Source organism: Thunnus maccoyii, chromosome 16 (genome assembly GCF_910596095.1).
Source record: "Thunnus maccoyii chromosome 16, fThuMac1.1, whole genome shotgun sequence".
NCBI lineage: Eukaryota > Metazoa > Chordata > Actinopteri > Scombriformes > Scombridae > Thunnus > Thunnus maccoyii.
Window position 1 is genome coordinate 3760432 of NC_056548.1, and position 24308 is coordinate 3784739.

Below are 24308 nucleotides of genomic sequence, written 5' to 3' on the forward strand. Positions count from 1 at the left end.
ACTCCCCTGTTACGCCCAGTCTGGAGCCAAAGATAACCCCCCGGTAGAGTATATTTGGTCCCAAGGCTAGCAGTTGCCAGGCGGGAGGTTATTTTTAGCTTTACTCAAGTCACCTGGCTCGAGTTGCAGATGATACTTGACGAGTGTCTCTGTTGGGCGTGCGTATACACAAACACACACTCACACATTTGAAATTAGTGGCCCTCCTACAGTAATACTGCTGGTTAAATGACACGGCAACATAAACAAACAGACAGATATGCTGTAACTCTGCAAGCAAATGGGATTCCCGGAGTGAATTTGGACGCATGGCATTCATTGTAGGTACAACACACCAGCTTCATCACAGCAAAATATCATCCAACATGCAACAAACATTTTAACAATAAATTTGTATTTGTTTCCCTGCAAAATGCTCAAAATCTTATTTGAAAAAGAGAAATTACACATACACAAGTAAGCCTATTCAAAATTTAAAAAAGGCTCATATTATTGTCTTTCTTTGCAAAATATTAATAAATTATTCAGGGATTAATTAGACTTGAGAGATGTACCTATCTGGCAGGTTTTGCCCGTCCACTGCGGAGGACAGAGGCATTCAAAGCCGTTCTCCATGTCGATGCAGGTCCCACCCTGACCACAGGGGCTGGAGGCACATTCATCTGTGTCTGAAACACAAACAAGACTGATGTTAACGTCTTTAACACAGTCACTCTCTCTGTGAAGTCCACTGTATGCTCCAGTGCTACCAGTGAAAACTGGTAACACTGGGTTAAGTTTATCCACTTCCAAAGCTTCTTTGGTGAAGTTAGCCAGCATTTATTTGAAGGTCTTCTTATGTTTAACCTTTCAGTGTGTTCAATTTTCCAACTTTACGGCACCTATAGTGCTCAAAACTCAAATGTAACAGTGGGAAGATGTAAATAAATTCTTCAATACTATAAAAAAAACAGATAGGAATGACTTTTTGGCTAATCCAGTAAATATCTGAAAAATTGAGATACTTCATCACATTAATGCAAAAATTCTGTGTGTAACTGTTGTTTGTAATTTGTAATGTCAGCATTGTCTACACTTGAGTCATTTAGAATATATTTCAGTTATCTTTGTTGTTTTGTATTATTTTAAGATAGCTTTTATTTTGAAACAGCCACTTTTATTTAGAAAGCCAGTTGCGCTGTTCTGACGTACGTGAGAAGGGAGAAATGAGCAGGTAAAGATGCACATGTGCTCCAGCTAAGATACATGCTAAATATCAACCTATTTAAGTGGTTGTGAAATGTTTAAGGACCCTTCAAGGACCAAGGATAATTCCCTTATTTGCAGAACGCAGCCAACGAGGTAATTCATGTTTTTGTCTTTATTTTACTTTGATGAGCTGTTTTCCACATGCTGTAAAGGCTTTTATTTATTTTCACTAACTTTGTCTTTATACTGTGTGTGTGTGTGTGTTTGTGCCTGTAGTTTTCACGGTGGATTTGGAGAGAAAGCTACAAATAAACCAGTTGCAAGAAAGCCACTTGTGTTTGGCTGTGCTTCAAGGGAATTACAATGTGATTTACAGGATTTCAAAATAAAGCCCAAGAGTGTTGACTGATTTCCAACACATATTAAGGGAACAGATACCTGGGTAGAAACAATATGGCAAAACCTCTTATTGTTATCAAATTTCACATATCACCCTGTATGCCTGGTCATATTACACCATATACATAAACCCTAGATCTAGTTTACTTGTAACACAAAGCAAAACCTGAAATACAGAACCAAGAACTGATACATAACATCAGTGGCCATTTAGAACCTGATCAACCAGTGACTGGAGAGAAGAAAAATAGACATTTTCAGTCATATGTCTCTGAACTTGGCTGATCTAGTCACTTTGTCTCATCTGTGAAGTGTGTCAAAAGTTATCTGGACTTCAAACTAAAAGCCACACACCTTTAGCACAGGTCGGCCCTGACCAGCCCGCCGGACAGTGACACTCGAAACCTGACGGGACTTCATGGCACGTCCCTCCATTGGCACAGGGGTTGGACACACAGGCGTGTTCAGCTAGAGACAGAAACAACAAAAAAAAAAAACAGCAGGATATATGAAGAGATTTAAAGCAGATAGAAGAGAGAGTGGTCCACTGCGAGACAGAGAAAATTAGGAATTTCCATAAACCATCAATCACATTTATCCAATACTTGAAACGTGCCGTGGCACAAAAAACCTGCATTTTGAACTTTTGGATTAAGGTGCGTTTGATTTACAGACTCACCGATTTCGCAATTCTTGCCAGAGTAGCCGTCTGGACAGGCGCAGTTGTATTCGTCTGGCTCTGTGTTCATGCACGTCCCTCCGTTCTTACAGGGCCGGTTGGTCCCACAGTAGTTCAGATCTGCATAGCAACAGACACTGATTTTAACCTGGTCTGTGAGTGTCAATTAACTCACACATTTAACAAACGACACAGAACTTCTTATAGTTACATTTAAGGTTAGATGATACAGCTGGGTTAAGTGATGGCACGATTGCTATGTAAAAACTTTATTTACAAAATGCTTCTGCAGCTCATATTCATTTCATTTTGTCTTTTTTTTTTTTTTTACATCAAAAAGTATTTAATAATGGTTAACAAAGAGCATATTAAGACAATCAAAGAACATTTTCACAGCAGATGTAATTTCTAATTTCTTTCTTCTGTTCGCTGCATCTTGACCGATCACACAGTGTCCTCATGTGACTTATGTGGCGAGCTTCAAAGGGGCATACTAGTGATTTTGCATGTTTTAGCCCATTCACTGAAAAACCACACATACTTCACAATAACTGTTGACGGTTTTTGTAAATCATTGCTGTAGTGTTTCACATTTTTTAATGCACTTTTCTTCCAGTCAGCCATTGGTTTCCATTAATTTCCATGAAGCATGAAAATCAAAAAGCAGACCCCTTTAAAACTCGCTCGAGTTGTGAAATCCACACCGAGCATCGAGTCCGCATTCAGACATTCACTCGGTTATTGTTTAAGGATAACATCTTGCAGATTTTTTTAAAATCACAACAACTCAAGCAAGATCGTTGGATATTAAGACGGCGTGGAAAAGAATGGAAACCAATGGTTAAGTTAAGGAGCTAAACTTACCGATACACAGGCATGGTGACTTGAATATACACAAATTAACTTCTATAATCATTCAAATGAACTGAAGAAGCCTTTTGGATGAGGTGAAATGTCTTTAAGTCCAGCTGCCCTTTGATTTAAGGCTTAGTTGTGTTTTCTGGAAAAATAAAGTGCAGCAGAATAAACGATAAAAACATATTTCGGGCGTCTGACCTTTGTCACAAAGCAGGCCTCCCCAGTTCTTCTCACAGGTGCACTGCCAGGGCTCGTCGCAGGTACCGTGGACACAGCCGGGATACGGCAAACACTCGTCACAGAAGGGACCCTGCCAGCCGTAGTTACACCTGCAACACACACGACACAGAAGATTATTACTTTTTATAGTTATGTAACAGTAATACAAACTGTACGCCTTGTCCTTCTGTGTTCTGTTTTTCTTATTTCCTTCCTTCCTTTCTTCTCTTCCAACTTTCTTTCCTTTCTTAGAATGATCAGAGAACATTAAACCCTAAAAACTGTAAACCGTAGTCTTCTCTTTCTGTGAATTTGACTTGTTTTCTTTTAATTCGATAAACTTTCTTTTTAAGTATTTTATTGTTAATTTATCTTCAGTAAAAGATCGGAGCGCTCGTGCCAGCGCTGCTAATCAAATAACAGCATACACGGAACAGAGTTCAGCGGGTGCAACAGTGGCTGAGTAGATTTTTCGGTAAAATAAATGCCTCTTATTTCACAAGCACACTGAGAATGTGTTCTTATTTACAGCTCCAGCCTGAGGGAATATCAGGCACACAGATGCACTTCATAACGCAGAGGGAGTTGGCCATGAAGAACAGCGATAGTTAACGTAGTGATAACAAACAAGTACTTTAATACTTTTTTACAATGTGTGAACACACTGAGGAGCGCTTGATGTCGGGCAACGTGCCAGTTATATGTCCCCACCCCCCCCCCACTCTCTTAAGAACGAAGGATGCTGCAGGTGCCAAAAAAAAAAAAAAAAAAAGGGAAAACACTTTTAACTGTTTCATCTGAATCATCTGAAAGGGAAGAATTTGTACAACCAGGACAACATGTAGAGTTTAAAGGTTTAGAAAACACAGCGGAGTCGCAGCTCAGTGTCACAGCAGAAATTTGCCGGACAGAACGTCTTTATCAAGGTGAATGACACATTCGTTGCGGCTAATAATCTTCGGACACACAGTGCCAGGAGACATTCCAGAGCTGTGTGTGTGTGTGTGTGTTCATGTGTCCTATTATACAGCACACTCATGCATTTATGTTTATGTATCTGTCCTAAAAACCTTTTTCTTAAGATAGATGGGGAAAAAATCTGTCTATGCAGTATGAATATCTCAATAGAAATCAACTTGTGCAAGAGTTTACTAGAAATGAGCGTCTGTATCTTGAAACGAGAGAGAATTTGTAAGGATGCTGCGCTTGAATCAATGATATTTAAACATGATTTTACCTGAAAAAACTTTATTTGTATTAAAATTAAGCTGAAACATCCTTTAGTAAGAGATTAAGGTTCCCAGAGATCAAAATGACATCTTTAAATTGCTTGTTTTATCCAACCGACAGTCAATTTACAATTCAAATTCTCACATTTGATAAGCTTCAATGAGTAAATGATTAATCAATTATACCAGTTGTGATTCCGTGTAGCTCAACTAAATGTTTCAGAGCTTTCAGGACTCAATCACAGACTCGAGGAGGAGGTGTTTTCTTGCGTGCTGTTGCATTTCTCTACATGTGTCGTGTGTGTGTGTTGCATGTCTTCTCTCAGCCCTCTGTTTCCTGTGTCGTGAGCTCTGTCGAGGTCAAACTTGGAATGAGCGAGCGGAGTTTGTGGAACCAGGTTTAGTCGTCGTCTCGAAGGGGAGGCCAGCGGAGGGTTAGCTAATCTGTTGGTTTATGGCAGCACTCTGTTATTCCAAGGCCAGCGGTAACCTTGCCCCACCTGTCCTGTCATTTCTCCGTCGGGGGGGCTATTTTAGGAACCAACTACACCCCCTCCCTCCACCGCCACCACCACCCTTCCCCCCCACTCAGGCTCACAAACACTTCAAAATGGATGCCGACCAAACACTTCTACTAGCAGTGATATACTGCTCTGTAATGTGCTGTAGTACGCTGAGTAGCTGAGGACAGTGACAGACACCTTGCTGGCACGGCAGGGAGTTAAAACCTCCATCCCTTTTTTGGTTCTGAGTATCAAAAATGGTCATGAACCTAAAGTTGGCATCCAAAGTCTAGTCAGATCTGGTTTTGCTAATCTAAGACTGTATTTTATTTAGGCAAAAGTGAACTTTGACCTCTTTACTAAGATGAAAAAAGGTTTTTATGCAGAAATGTTTTCTTATTTCTTACATTAAGGTATTGAAAACTTTTGGTTTTTATATGAAAACTATCAAAACATTTCAAACAAGACCAAATCTTACACACTGGACAAATTTTGATGTTTTTGAAGAATATGAGGAACTGCTATAAGTTTAACTGAATTTTTTTAAAGGGTCACTTCACCCAGATTATAAAAAGTACAGTAGTAGTAGTGTAAATAGCAGTGTTTGTTACTTTTAATATGGAACATCGACCTGACAAAGCATTGAAAATTTGCTTTATCTGTTACATTTACAGCATATTGATGTGAATTTATGTGTTCTCTACTTCATAAATAAATAAATCTAGTCATACAGTCAGTTGTGATTTTATTTGTCCAGGTTTTGAGATATCCGTCTCTGAGATTTCTGCCTCCAAACGCAATATAAGTAAAATATTAAATCATTGAAAACCTACATTTCTACAGCAACATCTCTTCCCAGAGACGGTGTGGATAATCTCCCCTTTAAAGAGGGGTTTCATACATATAAGAGGCAGAAGAATTCAGCACCTTTAAAACACATATTGTGAGCTTGGAATTTATAAGATAGTGATCATCAAAGATTCACATCATAAAAATGCAGAACCGAGTTATGGTTATGCAAAAACACGCACGACAAGTTTTGCTTCATGCACAATTTCTGAGCTGAAGCGCCTTCATCTGCACGCACGACCCCAACAATTTTAATCTGATCTCGCATGGTAAGTGAAACTCAGTTATGTGTGTTTGTGTGTGTGTGTGTGTGTGTGTGTGTGTTTGTGTGTATGAGTGTGTGTGAGAGAGTGACAGTGCTGTGTATTGTTTACTACAGTATGTGGTGTTGTCCGGCGCTGCGGTCAGCGGCGCTGCCCTGCAGCAGCGGTGGCAGTGTGGACAGTCTGTCTGGCTGCAGTGTGGGAGAGCAGGGAAATGGTTCGGGCAGCCGCAGGCCAAGGGTGGCATTACCCACAAGCCCTGTCGGCGGGTTGCTGCTGCCGTCCCCATCAATGGAAGGGGCCGCGGGGGCCAGCCGTAGCCGAAAATATCCCGCCTGCCCACAACCCCCGCCCCGCTGCTGCCCCCTCAGACAAACCACACCCAGAGGACGGGACAGTGGGCAGGGGTAGAGGTAGAGGGGGCTGTGTGTGTGTGTGTGTGTGTGTATGTGTGTGTGCTGAATTATTTACAGGCGAGCCTCGCGCCCAAATCCAGCGGACGGACTTAGCCTGCTGTTGCCTAGCTACATGTTTAGTAGTGTCACATGAGGGAGCGTAGGTTGTGAATGCGCTGTGTGTAAGAAACAAGATACCAAACACACATTTTTAGTTTTCCTCTGCCAAGCTGAGACTTTTTTTCCTGTTTCTCTCTCCTTCTTTCTCTTCAGTGCTTTTCTGTCTTTAACCCTTCAGTCTCTGTTTCTCCTCTTCTCTTTTTCCTACTTCATATCTCTCTTTTACTTTGTCTGATATAAAATTTACCTTCATTTATTCATAAAGAAGACCCAAACCAAGACCCAAACACCTTTTAGGTAAATAATACTATTTACCTAAAAGATGATCGGGGTCTCGGGTCTTACTTTTGTAGTTTTCTATCTAATATGATCATGCTCGTCAAAATGATTGTTGAAATCTGGAAACATGGCAACATCAAATACAGTATTCTCGAAATATTACTTGATTGTAACACACCTGTTTTCTTCTGTTGTTTCATCTTTTTAAAAATTTAAGTTGTATAAAAACACGGATGAGACGATGCAGTTTCTGTTTATCCAGATGATCTAAACCACTTATTTGGAGGTGAAAGCATAAATGAGAACACCTGAAATGTTGGGAATTATCTCTTACGGTAAATATAGAAGGTTAAAGTTGACGGATGATTACAACTCTGGTAATAATTTTACCTTTAGATTTTGTTTCTTCTTAATAAAGTTGGCTAATCTGGGTGTTTGTTTACAACCTGTCTAATCCTCTGACTGTTTCCTTTAGAGGTGTGAACGAGACCAACACCTGGTTCCTGTGTTTCAGACCCAACCCGACTGAACACTACTGGTACTGCTACATCTGAGACCTGAACCTGGATGGAAGGTACATTTCTGCTTCATTTTATTTGTTACAAAGAAGTTTCTTGGATGTTATGTTTCTATCAGTGGATGCAGAGGATTACCATCACAACCAGAGAGCAAATAAACATTAATATACACTTCCTGAAATGTTACATTGGAAATAACCCAACCTGAGTCATACACTTCCTTTTATTTTCCCCTAATTATTACTTAATCGTGTAGGTGTTGTATTTTTTCTGTTATTTTTAGTTGTATATTTTTTATCAGTTTTGAGTGCAAACCAGCAGTAGAGCTAATCCCCGTACATTTACACTGTAGTTATTAAAATGTCAATACTGGTTAATGTGATCTATGTCTCATCGATAATCAAGTAAACAACAACAAAGCCCTCTTTCTCTCTTTGTATCCGTCCTTCCTCTTTCTCTCTCTTAGGTTGTGTGTTCCTGATTGTGATGAAGCTCCAAATCACATGTTGAGGCACATTCCAGGGTGTTCCTCTTTCTTCCAATCTTCCAATGAGAAATGTCAGCTTCATTTTTTTTTTTTTTTTTTTTTTTTTTTTTTACAAGATCTTAACAAAATCAAACCTGCCTGAGTATAAAAACCCTCACCCTCCCCTCCCCTCTGCCAACCCTGCTCCTCTCCTCTCCTACCATTTCCAAACACTTGGCACTGTGTGTGTGTGTGTGTGTGTGTGTGTGTGTGTGAGCAGTTTGGCTTTTTAAAGCACTCGTGCTCCACTTTGTCTAAATGTACAGTTCGGTTCCACATGTAATCAAATCTAAATTTCTCTACTCTTCCCTTGCTGCTTACTCTCCTGTGCGCATAGTTGCTGCTGGTCAGCCTTTTTTTAAAAAGCTTATAGTCCTCTGTGCAGTCATATTACTGTACACTGCTGTGTGTTTAGGGAGCATCCGATTCAACACAGTTACCGAGCTCTGTGTTTCATGAATAAAGAGTAAAACTAAAAACATTTTTTTTTAAAAAAACTGTGTGTCTTTATAAATACAGTCATTTTCCAGTCCAAATGTTCTCAAAGTTATAATCCTGAAAATGTTCATTATCAAACCCAGAAGCAGCATTTATATACCACAGAATTATGTCCTCCACTTCCTCTGACTAAAGCTTTAGCACTCGTCAGTTTCCACTTCCCCTTTACTGTCACAAACGCCCTTCTATTCATTCATCTTTTTTAATTTCCTTTTATATACGGTTTTCATTTGTGTTTTATGGTGCTTTCACATTTAGCCTGTTTGGTACATCTGCTTGTTTGGTTCGTTTAGGCTGCTGTTAAAACCTGTCAATCAAACTCTGATGTGGGCAAAAAAAAGCCCTTGAAAACGTGGGTCCAAAGGCTCCACTTAGATAAGGATATGTCATTTTATCATTCATTCATAATATAAACAACTAAATCCATCAGCTGATCGTGAACGGGAAAGAAGTCCTCTCTTAAACAATGATTTGGTCAAATTGATCAGAATGAAATAGAAAAGTCTGTATTTCAGCAGTAACTACCTCCACCATCATGTTATGGAGGGTGGTAAACTGTTTTCATCCTGTTTCTACCTCTTCATCATTCAGTCCGTTCACACGTACTTCAGTAACCTGGTTACGTTCAGCTTTCTGCAGTAACAAGAAACCTGGTTTCTGTAATCCGGGGGGTAAGGGATTAGGGAAACCTTTTCCCTGCTAGATTTCTCCAATAAAAATACAACTTTTACACGTTGTTTCCTCTGTGTTGGTGTATGGAACAAGATTTAGCCTAATCACTGAACTTTAGACGTATTTCTGAACCTTGGACTGAACCAGGCAAGATTTTCCCCTTGCCTCCAGTGTTCAAGCTAAGCTAATGCTATTAGCCTGATCAGATTCCTTTTATATATATTAAACTGTGTATAATTCTGTTATCTGGTCTATTCTGTACATCATCATCATTGCATTTCTGTCCATCCTGGAAAAGAGATCCCTTAGGTTTTCTGCATTAAAGGTTTTTTTGGGGGAGCTTTTCTTTATCTGAATCGAGGGTGTAATGGTGCAGACACACTGAATCCAGTAATGACATATCTGGACGCATCAGACCACTGAGCGCTTTGGCTGGTGGTTTCAACATGGCGGCCATGTTACTGACCTTCTCATTTTACAGCTAAACAGTACATAAAGTATGTTTCAGCACTGCCTAGTTTGATAGTTTGATCTGAGTTTCGTGAGCCGGCTGCGTTGCGCTGGATGGACTTTGTTTGCATAAAGTGGCGGTTGAGTCGTGATTATGCAAAATCAATCAATTTTCTCATTTTTTTACCCAAAAATAGCAAACTATTCCTTTGATAAGCATTTGTGCTTTAAGTGAATGACATAAAAAAGCTTCACTTTCCTTATTGCAATGAATATATCATTTATTTACAGATGTATATTTCTGTTCTTGAATGCTATATTATGTGTTTTTAGGTCGTCCCCCCCCCCACCACCACCCCCCCACATCCCCGCCTGTTGTCTCCAACTCATTGGGTGGAATCCACATTTCCTACCAGGCGAGTGCCAGCCATAACAAGGCCCAGGATAGGAAGAGGTGATGTGGGCTACAGACATTGGAAAGGGGGGGGGGGGTGAGGGTGGAGGGGAGGGGAGGGAGGTGAGGGAGGGAGTGGGGGGCACAGTGCCTCTCTGCTGCTGGAGGAGGACGAGCGAGGAAACATACAGCATAAAAAACAGGCCTCTCTCTCTCTCTCTCTCTCTCTCTCTGTGTGCGGGCAGGAGCAGGCCAGCTTTAGAACAGGAAGCAGAACAATGGCTTCTGGATCAGAGTGGAGCTGAGGGATGGAGGTGGAGGGATGGGAGGGGGGACTTCACAGAACTGATGGGGGGGAAGTAGGGGGGTTAGGCTGCTTGGTATGTTATCAACAACCACCCCCTACCTCCACCCCTCATCACTCTGTTGTGTCACTACTGTTATCCTCATCAAGCTCTTATGCAGGGTTTCCATCCAAACAAGATCATATTTTATATCAATTGACAGCTGTGATGTAAAGGTGAACAAAGTGGAACAAACAAACAAAAAACAAAGCGGAGGCGACTCACTTGCATTCCCCCGGCACGTTGCACGTCCCATGCAGGAGGCTGCATCCTTGTTTGCAGATGGCTTTTTGGGAAAGAGAAAGTGAAATTGAACTCGTTAACTCCTGTGAGAGAAACATGGATTCACCTGCAGACTTAAAACTGTAAAATCAATCAATTTCTGGATTCGTTTCAGGCACTTTGTTTTGAAAACCATCAAATCATTAAAATCTCATTTCCTGTGTTTCTTTGTTCATGAAGGCAGAGCATCTCTGCCGTGGTCACTGATGGAAAGTCGAAGGGCTCTATATCTCCAGCAGTGACGATAGTTTCCAAACATTCTTTAAATTCTTGCTTACTTGACATGAACTTCCATGAACCTCTTCTCGGGAAAAGGGCAGCAAAGTGAAGGCAAACTTAGAAAGCTGCGTCCATGTGATCACTAACATTGTTGATGTGTAGTGCTCTTTTATGGCTGGCTGAGTTTTTTAAACCTCTGTGTATAAAGTCAAAATAAATGTCCATAAACATTTATTTTAGACTTTTAGACGAGTAAAAATGAGATACATCATGTAAGTAATAGAAAACTACTACCACTTAAATAGTGGACTTCTGTTTAAGAAGCAGCTCATTTGCACTTTCTCTATATTTTTCTCTTATTTTTTTACTTTGAAGCATTTTTTGAGCAGTTGGAGTCCCAAAGCTGACAAAAAGGCAGTTAAAGCTTAACAGATGAGTCAAAAATATGACTGAACACCTTAATAAATAGTACTTTTAGTTAAAGAATAAAGTGATAAACGTAAAAGATGAACAGAAGAGTAAAATCTACTAAAGTTTTATTGATTGCATCAAGCAATTTGAGGTACAAGAAAAGAAAAGAAGAGCTTATCTCTTAATTGTTTAAGTAAAGATCATATTTATTGATGTTTTCAGTTATATTTTTGACTCTTCTGATAACCTTCTACTGCTTTTTGTCAGTCTTTGTGGTTTAGTTTTTATAAAACCTGGTATTTTTCAGCTAAAATCAGTAAAACCTCTCCCCATGTATTGCAGAATAGTTCACCTGTTTTGCAGTCCGCTCCTGTCCAGCCCTCCATGCAGCCACGGTTCCCTAACTGATCGCACACGTAGTGGCCGAAGTAGTCATCGCGGGGACGACAAACTTTGTTGCACTTGCTGCCGTAGTAGTGTTCGTCGCAGCGCACACGGATGGTGTACTCGAGGTTGGCGATCAAGCTTTTGTACTCCACCGTCTGCTTCTCCTCGCCGGGGTTGATCATCCCTTTGTAGATGCTGCGTTCAATCAGCAGCTCATCATCTGGATCAAAGACAAACAAATCAATGCGGAAACATATAATTAACAGGGAATTAACTGTTCTGATATTCACTTAAGAAGCTTTGGATAATATAATCAGTTATTACTTCCATCATTTGTAGGAAAACAAAAGGCTGCAATTAAAGATTATGTTTGATGGTTAATCAGTGGATTATTAGCCACCCCTAGAGTCACTGTGAGCATGTTATCACTGGCATTTAGCTCAGAGGACTGCTGTGCTTGAGTAGCTGTAGACTCTTAATCATGTTTTATTAATCAATCCCCCTTTAAATTACTTATTTTGTCCAACCAACAGTCCAAACCCCAAATCTAAGTGATGATAACAACAGCAAATTCCTACATTTGAGAAACATTTTCTTGATAAATTACGTCAAAATGATGCAATGAATTGAATAAAAATGGACTAATTGACTATTTTTTCAGCACCACAGAAAGCCCAACAACATTCAACAGGTCAAGTATTTGGGTCAGTTAGATAATGAAGTATGGAAACAACAAAAATTCTGAATGACATTCCAGGGAGCAGGACTGATTCCGGTTATGGGATTTGACCCGACAACCCCGGTGTTTAGTGAAATTAGACAGTCCATGAGGCTCCGAGCTACGCCTCATGTTAACACACATCAGAGGGAAGGTGTAACCTCCGGTCAAACATCCCTCTCTGTCCCACCAAGAAAGTGCAAGAAGAAAAAAACAGAAGAGGAAAAAAAGGGGGAAAAGAATAGGAAAATTAAGCAAGCACAAACAGAGGGTGTAGAAGCGAGGTCTGCGAGGACTTGATAACCGAAATGCTTTTTCAGTTTTTCCTGCTTGGTGAAACGCTTTTCTGTACCCCCCCCACCCCCCTCCTCCTCCTCCTCCTCCTCTTCTCTTCTCCTCCCCCTCTGCCTCCACCTCTCAGGATATCCAGCCCTGACTCCATCGGAGCCAGGCCGGAAATAATAAGAGACGGGGAACAGACGAGGAAGGGCGACATAGGAAAGGCCCTTTAGCTTGTTCTCAAGGAACAGAAGCACCGTGACCCCGCAGGCTTTGTCGCTGCTGCATCCAGAGCTGAGGGCAACCCGGATGAGACAGAGCTGGAAGGTGGAAGGAAGGATTCATCTTCAGTGCTTGTAGTGTTGTTTTTCTTTGCTGGGTTGAGGAAAGCACTGCGCCGCAGGGTCTTAAAATTCTCAACCCCATAAGGGCACACTTAATCCCAGTTTATTGTATTTATTAAGAATCACCAAATTTGGGAGATTCAGTGTATTACACTGGACAGAGACGATGTGTGAGATTATTTGGCAGACAAAGGACATTTGGTAGATGAACTGTGGTAAATTTTAGTAGTAATATTCTCAACAGTTGTAAGTGTAAGTGTGTTTCATTTCAGATTTGTTTGATTATAAATTTTTCCCCTGGGACATAAAATTTGCCTTCCCATGAATGAAAATGCTCCAAAAAATTGCAGATTGGTCCAGTCTCATCCAAAATGGAGGGTTGCAGACAGGTGTTTGAACTGGACTGGAAGCAATAATGAAAGTGTATTACCAGTAAAGAACAACATTAAGTCTTCATAGAAGTAAAATCCCAGTAATGATTCAAGAAAATTTACAAGAATAAAAGAAAAAGTGTAAAATACATGACACCAACAGTTAGCCCAACGGCTAAACTAGCAGTTACCTATGTTTATTAGCAACACATTAGCCTCAGACAACTAGCATAATTTCTAAACAGCCACAACTATGACAATTGCATGAAAACGGTTAATGGCTACATTTTTTACTATTAGGCTAGCCTAATAATAGCATAAGCAGAGCAGTAACTAAGTCAGTACACTGACTCGGTAACATTAAGCAAGCTAACATTAGCCACAATAAGCTACTTATACATACAAGACCTAGTAAGGTTATAGCAGCAAAAGCCACAACTATGACAATTGCATGAAAACGGTTAATGGCTACATTTTACTATTAGGCTAGCCTAATAATAGCATAAGTAGAGCAGTAATTAAGTCAGTACACTGACTCTGTAACATTAAGTAAGCTAACATTAGCCACAATAAGCTACTTATACATATAAGACCTAGTAAGGCTATAGCAGCAAAACCCCTTAAATGTATTATTTTATTGCTTATTTAACTTTTCATTTATAAGAAGGAGAATGTGACTTTAACCTACACAGATGAATTGCTTCAAATTTAAAGCTCTGAAAATGAAATATGAACAAATGCTTTGATTTCTAAATCAGATTTCTTCCCTTAATGACTGAACTGTTGTACTGGAGCCTGGTGCAGCTATAAACTGGATTAAATGTACTGGATTTTGCTCCAGGTGTGTAGGGTTAGTATAAAATTTTAACCTTTTTCTATTTTTATTAGAATTACTGTGTCTCCAGCGTATCCGCTATGTGAAATGTAAACACATTCCTTCAAGTAGCCTCTGTTATTATCATCATTGTAGCTTCTGAAGTTTGACACTGCAGAAAAAGAGTTAAAATCCGATAAGAATCCATTTTCACACTGTCCTGATTTACTGAGTCTCACAGCGCGCTAACACACTGCCACAGATTTCAGTCCCACACCCACCACCTGAAACACCCAGGCACTCACTCACTGCTGCTCATCTCCAGCAATTAGATATAAAAATATAGACCAATCATGAGCTCCCTCTGTTCTGGAGGAGACACACTAAGAGAGGCCGTTGTTACTAGGGAGAGCAGAAGAGAGAGGGCCATATAAAACCGGCTTACATAAACAACAAGGGGCTTCAGATTTGAGCAGCTGATCGTGTCAAGAGCAAAATGATTGTCTATAATCGAAGAGAAGACTTTATTTTAAGAGTAACTGGTTTTAACAAAGACAGTTTTTAGGGTTTTTTTTTTACTTACATGCAACAAGCTGCGTGAAATGCAAGAGTTTTGTTAAGGGGCTTTGACCTTTGACCTCTTTACTGCTGGTCGCTTGTAACAGCGATGATCTTTGAACTTTTTTTTCCTTCACCTGACAGCTTATGTTTTCTAGAAAGGTCACATTTATTTTCACATCATAGCAGCAAGTTTTCAATCCAAATCATGGACAGTGTAAAAAAAATGCAAAATATGGTCTCATTAGGAAATGATTCATAACCAGATAACTAGCTAAGCTAATAGATTAGCAATATACATGTTTCCCAAGATGTCAAACTATTCCCTTAAAAATGCCATAACTGGTTCAAGTGCCAATCTGTCACCAAACAACAAAATCTCCAAGAAATACAAGGAACCTGGAGCTTTTTTTTTTTGGTGTGGATTTTTCCTCAAAGCAGCTGGTAAATTGTTGTCTATCAGGCAAAAATGGACATAAAATGCATTTCCTGCCCTGTATTACAGTATGTACTGCTGGAGCCTTGAGTTAACAGGTCTGGGCAGCAGGTTGAAGAGGCCTCAGGAAAAAGAAGGCTTTGTGAAAGCTGTTTATGCTTCAGGAAGCCCCCGCCTGTTTCAAAACAAAACACAAATGGCAGGAGAAAAGAGCACAGAGGCTGTTGTTGACTCTGTGAGCTGGTGAACTGTTGGCTAGTGGGGGGGACTTCAGAAGAAGGCAGAGACCCACAGATACTGGGTATGTACTGGGCTGACAGCGGGGTAACATACAGGGTAACATCTCTAAACATTTGTAAAGTGTAAGTGTGGTGATATTCTACATGCATACAACAATTATCTGATCCTACTTACAAGTACCGTGTGTGTAGCAAAGCCTGATATGTCTCCATTATTGTCCACAAACTATTGAAAACATATGAATGAGCCACACCGTTGCACTGGGTGACATGTTCCTTCATTATGGTGAACACGGTCACTGTAGTTTATTTCAATTCAATGTCACATTCACTAGAGCACCAAATGTGTATCCATCTGCAGCCGAAAATAGTCCCAAACAAATGGACTGTTTCCTCCTGTTTGAGTAACTTTTGCTAGCAGCTACAATGCCCTGCTGCCTCAGGAAATTATTTATCCTGTTTTAAAAATAAAAGTATTATTTGTGAGCTGTTGCAAAGATTTACGTCTTCAGCGTGAACCATCGGGCTGAGGGCCTCTGTCAGAAAGTTGGACAAACACATTGTAGGTTTTGCTCTTTTCATGGCGTCTTCATTACAGCATATCTTGTTAAGTGAAAAAAAACCTAATGTATGAGAAAAAGTATTGTTTTGAAATTGTTACTGAAACTCAGGTATCACACTGGCACGAAAACTGCACTGAAAAAACTAACGTCAGATGCTAATTTATATCTTGTTGCCAAAGGCTAACAATTGAAATATGGTATGAGAAAAGTAAAGTAGTAACCTGCTTATATAATTATATATAATGATCAAGATTTATGTCAAGCAATGAAAAGGAGGTAATTTACATCTTTACTGAGGTGGAAGTGTTTCTTTGGATGAGATGTGCCAAGTTGCTGAAATAAAAAGATTCATCATAGAGGCTTTTTGGCAATCATAGGACAGCATTTCAACATAGATTAAATGCAATTTCTTGCACATTATAATTTTCCTGACTTTACCTTATGTGTCCTGATGTGTTTAACCCTTCCCAACCTGACCGGAGCGCCAAGCAAAACAAATCCAGAGTGAAAACAGGAGATGTTGGTCAATTTTATCTAATCTTACGAACATTGGTGGTTTATTATTTTTGCTTTAGGATAACAGAGAGCGCAAGAAATGGCTGTAAATGTTTGGTGGTGCGGCGACTAAACCACCTGGAGGAAAGATACTTTCAAAATAAAGTAACACCCTTGACAACCAGCTTATCTTCGCTGAATCACTGTTACTGGAAGACTGCAGCTCTGGCATCTGATTCCAGGTGTTCTCTAACAACTATTTTTTCCATCCATCCTTCCACATAACATCTGTACCAACTTATCCTGAGAGGCAGGCAGATATCTGAGGGATCACCAAATGAATGAATGGATAAAAAAGAAACAAAATGTTTTTTATGGATTCGTTCCTTTAAATGAAAAGAACCTCAGAGATAAACCTAATTTTTTTAGTTTAACTGCTTATAGCTGATGTCCACACTAATGCCATAACCTGTGATGAGGGGTCACAACTAGCTATGTCTGTGCTGACACATAAAGACAGAAAACCATTCAATATTTTATATTTTTTCAGATTTTTTTCTGTTTATTCTAAAATAGGTACTGTTGAGTTTTTTGGGTGCAGGCTTCGAAATACGTTTATTATCTTTTTTTTTTTTTTTTTAGATTATTTGATTCACTGACAAAACGACCACCAAGAATGAAAAGAAAAGATGATTTTATTATTGCGGCTAAAGCTGGATATCTAACCGAAATGTGTCTGTGGCACAGAGTATCAAAAACAATCAAGAAAATGAAAGCTGGTTAGATTTATGATTCCTGATAAAAAAAAATTCTGCCAGTTTTAGACTATTTTATTTGGCACAGCTCTTCGGCTGGTTGAGTTTCGACACCATTTAACATTTGAGAACTTTGGTTTCTTTTGTAAAGTGAAAAATTACGCTCAAATATTTTACTGGCACTGGTATCAAAAAACTTTAAAAAGTTGTTCATGCTGGAGATGAAGAGACTGCCCAAATTCTGTCCAAATCTTCCTGCCACAGCAGATACTCAGTGAGGAATGTCTTCCCATGGGTATTGTATTAAAATACTGTGGGAAATAACGCTCAGTATCATGGGAAACCAGTTAATGAATATGTGAAACAGGTTGTGTTATTTATAACGCAGAGCTATCCAACTGTCAAACTTGCCTTTTCTAACATTATATACTGTACTTCAGATCAAACATGCACTGAACAGCCGTGTTACATAGGAAAATACAATATAGTTTAACCGGGACATGTGTTGGCAGACGATCAGAGGACTCAGATTTGGCTCTTGGGCAAAACAAAAACCTGATTGGGACATCCCTAGATTCTTATTCCTGTGCACACCTGGCCCAACACAGATGACAACTCATTCTTTAATTATGCAACAGTATCAGTATTGCTCTCTCCATCTGCACGTAACACCCACAGCTGGATGCAACAGGTTCATGCCTGCTCTCTGACTTTTTGTCAAAAGTAACTCCCGAAAACATAGGAAATCCCAAACGCAAGCAGAGACAGATGAGTGAAAGTAAATACAGCAAAAAGCAAACACTTAATCCCCAAAATGCCTCCAGGAATACACTGACCCGTCGCAGATAAACGGAGAATGTTCCTTAAGATATAATTAATATTTTTAGCTTATCCAGTGTGACTTATAAGTAAGCAAGCAGGTAAGGTTTCACTTTGACGGTAAAACTTGGCTGCTGAAAGACTCACTGACAGATTCACGGATCAAACTTGTGATCAAAATACTCAGTCCAAGTCTACAAGAGAGGGGGGGGGCACGGCGGTTCAGACTTCAGCACCTCCCGCTCCGTCTGCCCGTCACTGAACATCCGTCCAGTCATCACACCGTCAAAATCTACAGGTGGTCGAGCAAGCGAAGACTTAAACGTGTCCCTCCACCAGAGCTGCCGTCCAGGCCGAGGAACGGCAGTCTGGATGCCAGCCTGTCACGCTGTTTGACGATAATGAAGTGGCGTGCGGTAGCCGGACAGCTGGCAAGATGCTAATTAGGAGACAGACATCAGAGGGAAAGATGGGTGGACGGGATGGGGGGGGGGTGGGCAAAAAAAGAGAGCTGCAGTATGTAATTAATGGTTTAACGAGGCAATGCTTTCGCAGGCTTAATATAGAGGGAGAGCCGAAAACAGTCCCAGTGACCCTGAAGAGGGTGAGAAAACGGGAGGGTGAGATAGGAGAGATGGTGGAGGAGCACAAATAAGCTAGCTGTCAATCATAAGTCGGCTAATCGGTGCTTTTTTGTTTCAATATGAAGATGACATGATTTGACAGAGAGACAATCACAAAAGATAAGTAACCATCTCCCGTTCCTTTCATTTTAATGTGTGTAATATCATCTACGAGTTCTGTTGGTGGTCTGGCTTTCTTTCCAGTGCTTTCTTATTATTGTCCTTCATGCTATCATCAAATATGCTGCAGCTGTTAGGGTTGAGTTCTGATAGCCGCTTTGAGGGATGCACCAATCAATCATCACACACACACACCCAATACCGATTCTGTTACGTCAACTCAGAGTACCAATCCAATACAAGTTCACTCCTTTCCCTGAGTTTTAATCTGCACACCTCACTGCAGACATGAGTCCAGGAATCGTCCTGCGGCTGACACCGACGCATTTTGGCTAAAAGCCTTCATCATGGTGTTGAAGTAAAAGACAAACACAGACACTTTAATGGCACAAGACTGAACCTAAACACATTTAATACGTGACAGTAATAAGATTGGGCTCAGTTTAGATTGTATGAAGCTTTTTGCTGCTCAAACTGGTTACAACACATTAGATCTGTGTCACACAAGCTCAACACCTTGACATTTAACATCGAGCCCACATACAGTAGCTGTTCAGCAATATTTCCCACGGAAACTCCTACAATAGAAGATAACAGCTCAGAGATTTGTGCTAAGATAGTAACTGACTGTTTGAACACCGATCAGATCTGATACATAGCATGAAAGTATCATATCAGCTAGGCATTTCTATGGACCTGTCACAACCAAATACCAAAAACCTGAGCAAATCTGGAGGTATTTTTGTAAAAAAAAAAAAGGGAGAGTTAGAGGGAGGTGAGTATGAGAAAGAAAGGCGAGGTCAATGAAGGATCTTGGCCTGAAATCAACTTGCTTGGAAAGTGAGTCAGCATCTAATGAAGCAAATCCTGTGTTGTCTTATCACAAAGATTACGTCCCTCAAATAATCGTTCTCCCACGGAGTGTTGGAAACAAAGCCAAATGGTATATGGAGGCTCAAAAGTGACAAAGGAAATAAATTAATGACAAAAATGAACTTTATATATTTATATATGTATTAAGTGATTCTTTATATTTATTTTCACATATATTTCCACATCTCTTGTATGAAAAAAGTCTCTCCTGCGTCTCTTTTGCTGATCAGTCTTGGGTTGGTTTCAGAGGCTATCATGGCGGCATACATACAGAAACAGTCGTTGTGCAACTGCTCGACAGTGTCTCGTCCTCTACTTCTACACGTGTTAAAAACACACATCGCTAAAATGAGTAAATAAGACAGCTTTGGAGTTCTTAGATAATATAAACCATTTCTCCCCTGCTAGCAGTTTGCGCTAAGCTAAGCTAAGCTAAGCTAAACAAGTCCGCCAGAGATATTTCTGTATTGAACACACAGAGATGGAACTGATGTTGGTCATTTCAATTAACTCCTAGCAAGAAAGAGATGAAATGTGAGGACAAATAATATAAAGAAAAAATATAAAACATATTAATCTATATGTATAACAGCACAGAGATAACAGCAGCATGTATAAACAGGATACAGGTGTATACCAGAGAATGCAGGCAGGTTAGAACCAAACTTATTGGCCTTGAAAGGAGATCTGGCTCCAGTTCACACAGTCAACATTAGTGACTTTTCAGGAAATGTCCTCATGAGAAAAAGATAACATGTTTTTATGCCAACGGACAGCAGACAGATTGTGGAGCTCATCTGAGAAAAGCTAAACACATTTTTATCACCTCCCTTTTTACTGATGAACTTAATTTGAAGAATGGATGAAAAGTCGATTACATCGATTCAAAGCTTTCCGGTTCCCCAAGACTACCGGAACAAACATCTCAAAAGCAATTTTGGAAAATGGCCTCATGGTGACGATAGCTGTTTGGTCCATCAGATCTACACTTTGTTACGGGGCAAGATATCCGAGCATCTACTTGCAAAATTGACATGAAGTTTAGTTTCAACATTCATGGTCCCCAGAGGAGGATTCCTGATTGTTTTAGTGACCTTCCAAACATTAGCACCACCACCAGGTCAAAAACTCTGCTTGTCCAACATTTAAGTCCACGACAAGACGTCTAAAACCTTCTTTAACGTTTACTGGAGATATTCATGCTCCTCAGAGAATGAATTCTTTCTTTGTTGGATGCTCAGTGAGTGAACTTTCCTCTTGCAAAGACCCTTGGGCTAAAATATCAATTTAAAATACCAGATACATCATAATCTACTTGACAGACTGCCATAAACTCTGCCAAGCACATTCATGCCCCCCAGAGGATGATTTTGATTTTATTCTAATAGCCCGATGACTTTTCCTTTCCTAACCGTAACCCATGAGAAAAAAAAAGAGCTTTGCATATTCTTATATTCTAGGACTGTGTTGCTCAATCTGTCCAGCGCTTTCAAAGCTTTAGACTTTTTATTCTTTGTGATGTATGTATACTATACAATGAGCATCTCAGCTGAATTATAATCATCAAAATAGAGTCACACGCCTGTGACGCATCATCACCAGCAGTGTGACCGGTCAGTCAAAGTCATCAGCCAGCTAAGCAAATAAATGGAACAAATACTGAGCATAATCACATGAAGTAGATCTATGATACTTAAAAAAAATAAGATAATATACAATACTCATGAGAACCTCGGAGCGTGTGATTTGGGATGGAGAGAAAGGAGAAAAAAACTTTTTTTTTTTTATTTTCTTAAACGCTGCTTTGGAAACAGTTTAGAGGAATATCCTTACCATTACTGTGTGTGCCGTTGTCCCTGTCCCACGCCTCCACTATCACAGTGTACCCTCGCTGAAACAGAAAGAGAGGCAGAGGTTATCAAAGTGCATGCTAATAGAAAAACACTGCACACGCACACACACACACACACACACAGAGAGAGAGAGAGAGAGAAACAAACACACACACACATTCTTGCTGAAACTCAGATATGTCCACTTGACCATGTGGAGTTTACACAGAAACTCAGATATGTGCTGCCGTCACTCATAAACAGACACGCACGAGTACTTTCGACCACGCGCGTTTTTTTCTTAAAACGCTGAATAACGATGGGAAAATAACTCTTGTTCCCACACTGCTGTCACTGATTAGCTTCCATCTGCCTCAGGCTAGTTAACAAACGCAGCCACTGTTCAGCTGGAGAACAAAACATTCACCTGGGAACCACCGACACATTTTCCATAAGTCCGGTATTTTTTATGATAATCTGGTTGACTGAGCTAAAATTTTTCTGGGTCACGGGTACTGAGTCACGTCACTCGATCGTTTTTTTTTTTCTGTGACTGTGTATTGATCCCAGAGGGCGGATGTTTCGCCTTCCCCTCGGCTCCACGGGGGAGTTCGGCACCCCTTGAACTAGTAGGGATTTGATAACTTGCTCGAGGGCTTTTTGTGTGGTTTTGTATTGATTTCCTATGTATTTTTCCTGCCTTCCCTGCAGGGATCTGGGCCTTTCAAGTCAAGTGGCGAGGGAAACACTGGCAGTATATTACAGCAGAGACAGGCTTCACTTCAAATAAAGACTAAGCCTAAGATAACGCCAGAAGAAATGATTTAACTCTCTAACATTAACCTTAAGACAGCTAACATGCATGTCCTGCCTTGTTTGCTTGAATCCTACATTTCCCATAATGCAACTCAGATGCATCTTTTTTGTCAAACCCTCTCTGATAAATGCTCTCATCTAACAAGTCCACATGCCCAGTTTCTAACTCAGGCTTTCTGTCATAAATTTCCAAGTCTAAAATATCCTAATGACATCACTATGACATCATCAGGGTTATTTTCTCAGACTCCAGAGCCACAGAGGATATTATACAATCGTTTTCACATGCTGATAAAACTTCCAGAATAAAAGCGAGACAAAGTTACAACATTCAGTAAAAAGTTATAAACGTTTGCTGCAATTTAGATCAGGAAATAGCTGATTAAACAACAAGTAAACAAGCCTAAGAGTCGGCCAGCTGTTGATGTGCTCAGAAAGCTTTGAAGTTTGATACCCAGCCTATGCAAAAAAAAAAAAAAAACTACATTACATGGCAAAACAACGCAGGGTCATCCAGCAAAAAAGTTGAAGCAACATCATCCATTAAGTAGCAGCGTTTGGTCGATCACGTACATGCAAGCGCACATTCCTTTATTAGGTGAACGCCTTTGTTCTACTGTTTACCTCGTGACGGTTGCGATGAAAGATGAAATATGTTCAGCCGTGATAACTTTCCAAAGTTGTGAAATCCTGTCTGTGAGTATCATTATTACGCTACGCAGCATTTCGGTGTCTGTTAAGCCTTTAAAGTCGTGGATCTGTTACTCAAACACAGACTCTCTGCTGAATCTCTGCTAAAACCAGACTGAAGTTAGGTTAAAAAGATGATAAACAGCAGCTAGATATTCACATAAAGGTGACACCACCAGTAAACAATATCCTTGAGGAAACCTTGCTCTTATGTGTCGAATAATGCTAACATTATATTACATTATTACACACTATTTACCGCTATGATACAGTGTTGTGTGGATATTATGCGTAAAAGCCCAGCACGCCTGCACACTATGCCCTACTTTCCAGAGGAGACGGACTCGGCCATCCCACAGCAACAAACTCAAACTCTGGATTGTTTCAGGTGCAAAGGGCTATTTTTTTCCTTTTTTTCACGGGCATCAGCAAACAAACTGAGATGGAGCTCGCTGTCCGTCAACCGCATGGGGCCGGACGAGCAGCTGTGAGTTCCCATGACCCAAGTCTGACTCAGAGAGACTGAGGGCTGCAGGGGAATATTACAGGGGGAGGTTACAAAGTGGCGCTGGGAGAGATTAGAGAGGCAGAGAGAGGACAGAGACATGAAACAAGAAGGTAGAGAGCTAAAGTGCTTTATGGCACTTTCAAGGTAATTTTATGGTACTCTGAAGAGGTTTTTTTTTTGGGGCTGTTTCAGAGCGTAGAGAGACAGAAAAGTTGCAGGAGAGACAAACCCATGAGTCAGATATGAGGCTGTGTTGTTACAGGTACTCGGTGGTTGCTTTAGGGTGGCTTCATGAGCAAGTTTGGAGCTGTTTATTTAAATTAGGCGGTCTTTACATTCGGCTTTGATGATGAATATAACCGCACAGACAGACAGACAGATGTCCTTAAAAGCATGACTCAGTCTTTACAGGGGCTGCAGCTATCATCATTTAATCTATGAAATGAATAAAAACTGCCCATCACATGAGACAAATATTGAATTTACGATATCAAACAGAGAAAAGCTTGAACCAGAATGTGTCCATTTTTGCATGATAAATGTTATTATAATGTTATTTTCTAACTTCTTGTCAATTAACTGTCTTTCTGATTGACTAATCGATTAATCAACTGATCACTTTAACACTCATGGGTTTGAGAAGCTGCTCATATTCAGCTGTGATAAAAAAAAAGTAAAGATGATCTTGTTCCAGCGACTATAAAAGCTTTTCTTTGTTTTGTATCATTGTAAACAGGATGTCTTTGGGTTTGAACTGGTGACCAAACAAAAAA

At 40.1% G+C, this 24308-nt stretch overlaps 1 protein-coding gene and 1 long non-coding RNA gene across 3 annotated transcripts in view; one reads left to right on the forward strand and one right to left on the reverse strand.

The window, feature by feature from the left end:
* The window catches only part of LOC121914042 (protein jagged-2-like), a 67431-nt gene that overhangs the window by 22484 nt on the left and 20639 nt on the right, over positions 1-24308 (reverse strand). For both annotated transcript variants that reach the window (XM_042436998.1, XM_042436999.1), the window contains exons 3-9: positions 21523-21580; positions 11648-11902; positions 10609-10669; positions 3323-3453; positions 2267-2386; positions 1942-2055; positions 555-668 (exon numbers count right to left, since the gene is read on the reverse strand). In XM_042436998.1, the coding sequence (XP_042292932.1) occupies positions 555-668; positions 1942-2055; positions 2267-2386; positions 3323-3453; positions 10609-10669; positions 11648-11902; positions 21523-21580 (853 nt within the window). The remainder of the gene's footprint in view (positions 1-554; positions 669-1941; positions 2056-2266; positions 2387-3322; positions 3454-10608; positions 10670-11647; positions 11903-21522; positions 21581-24308) is intronic.
* LOC121914043 lies at positions 675-1515 on the forward strand. Its single transcript, XR_006100444.1, has 2 exons — positions 675-1341; positions 1465-1515. It is a non-coding gene; the product is annotated as an uncharacterized LOC121914043 (long non-coding RNA).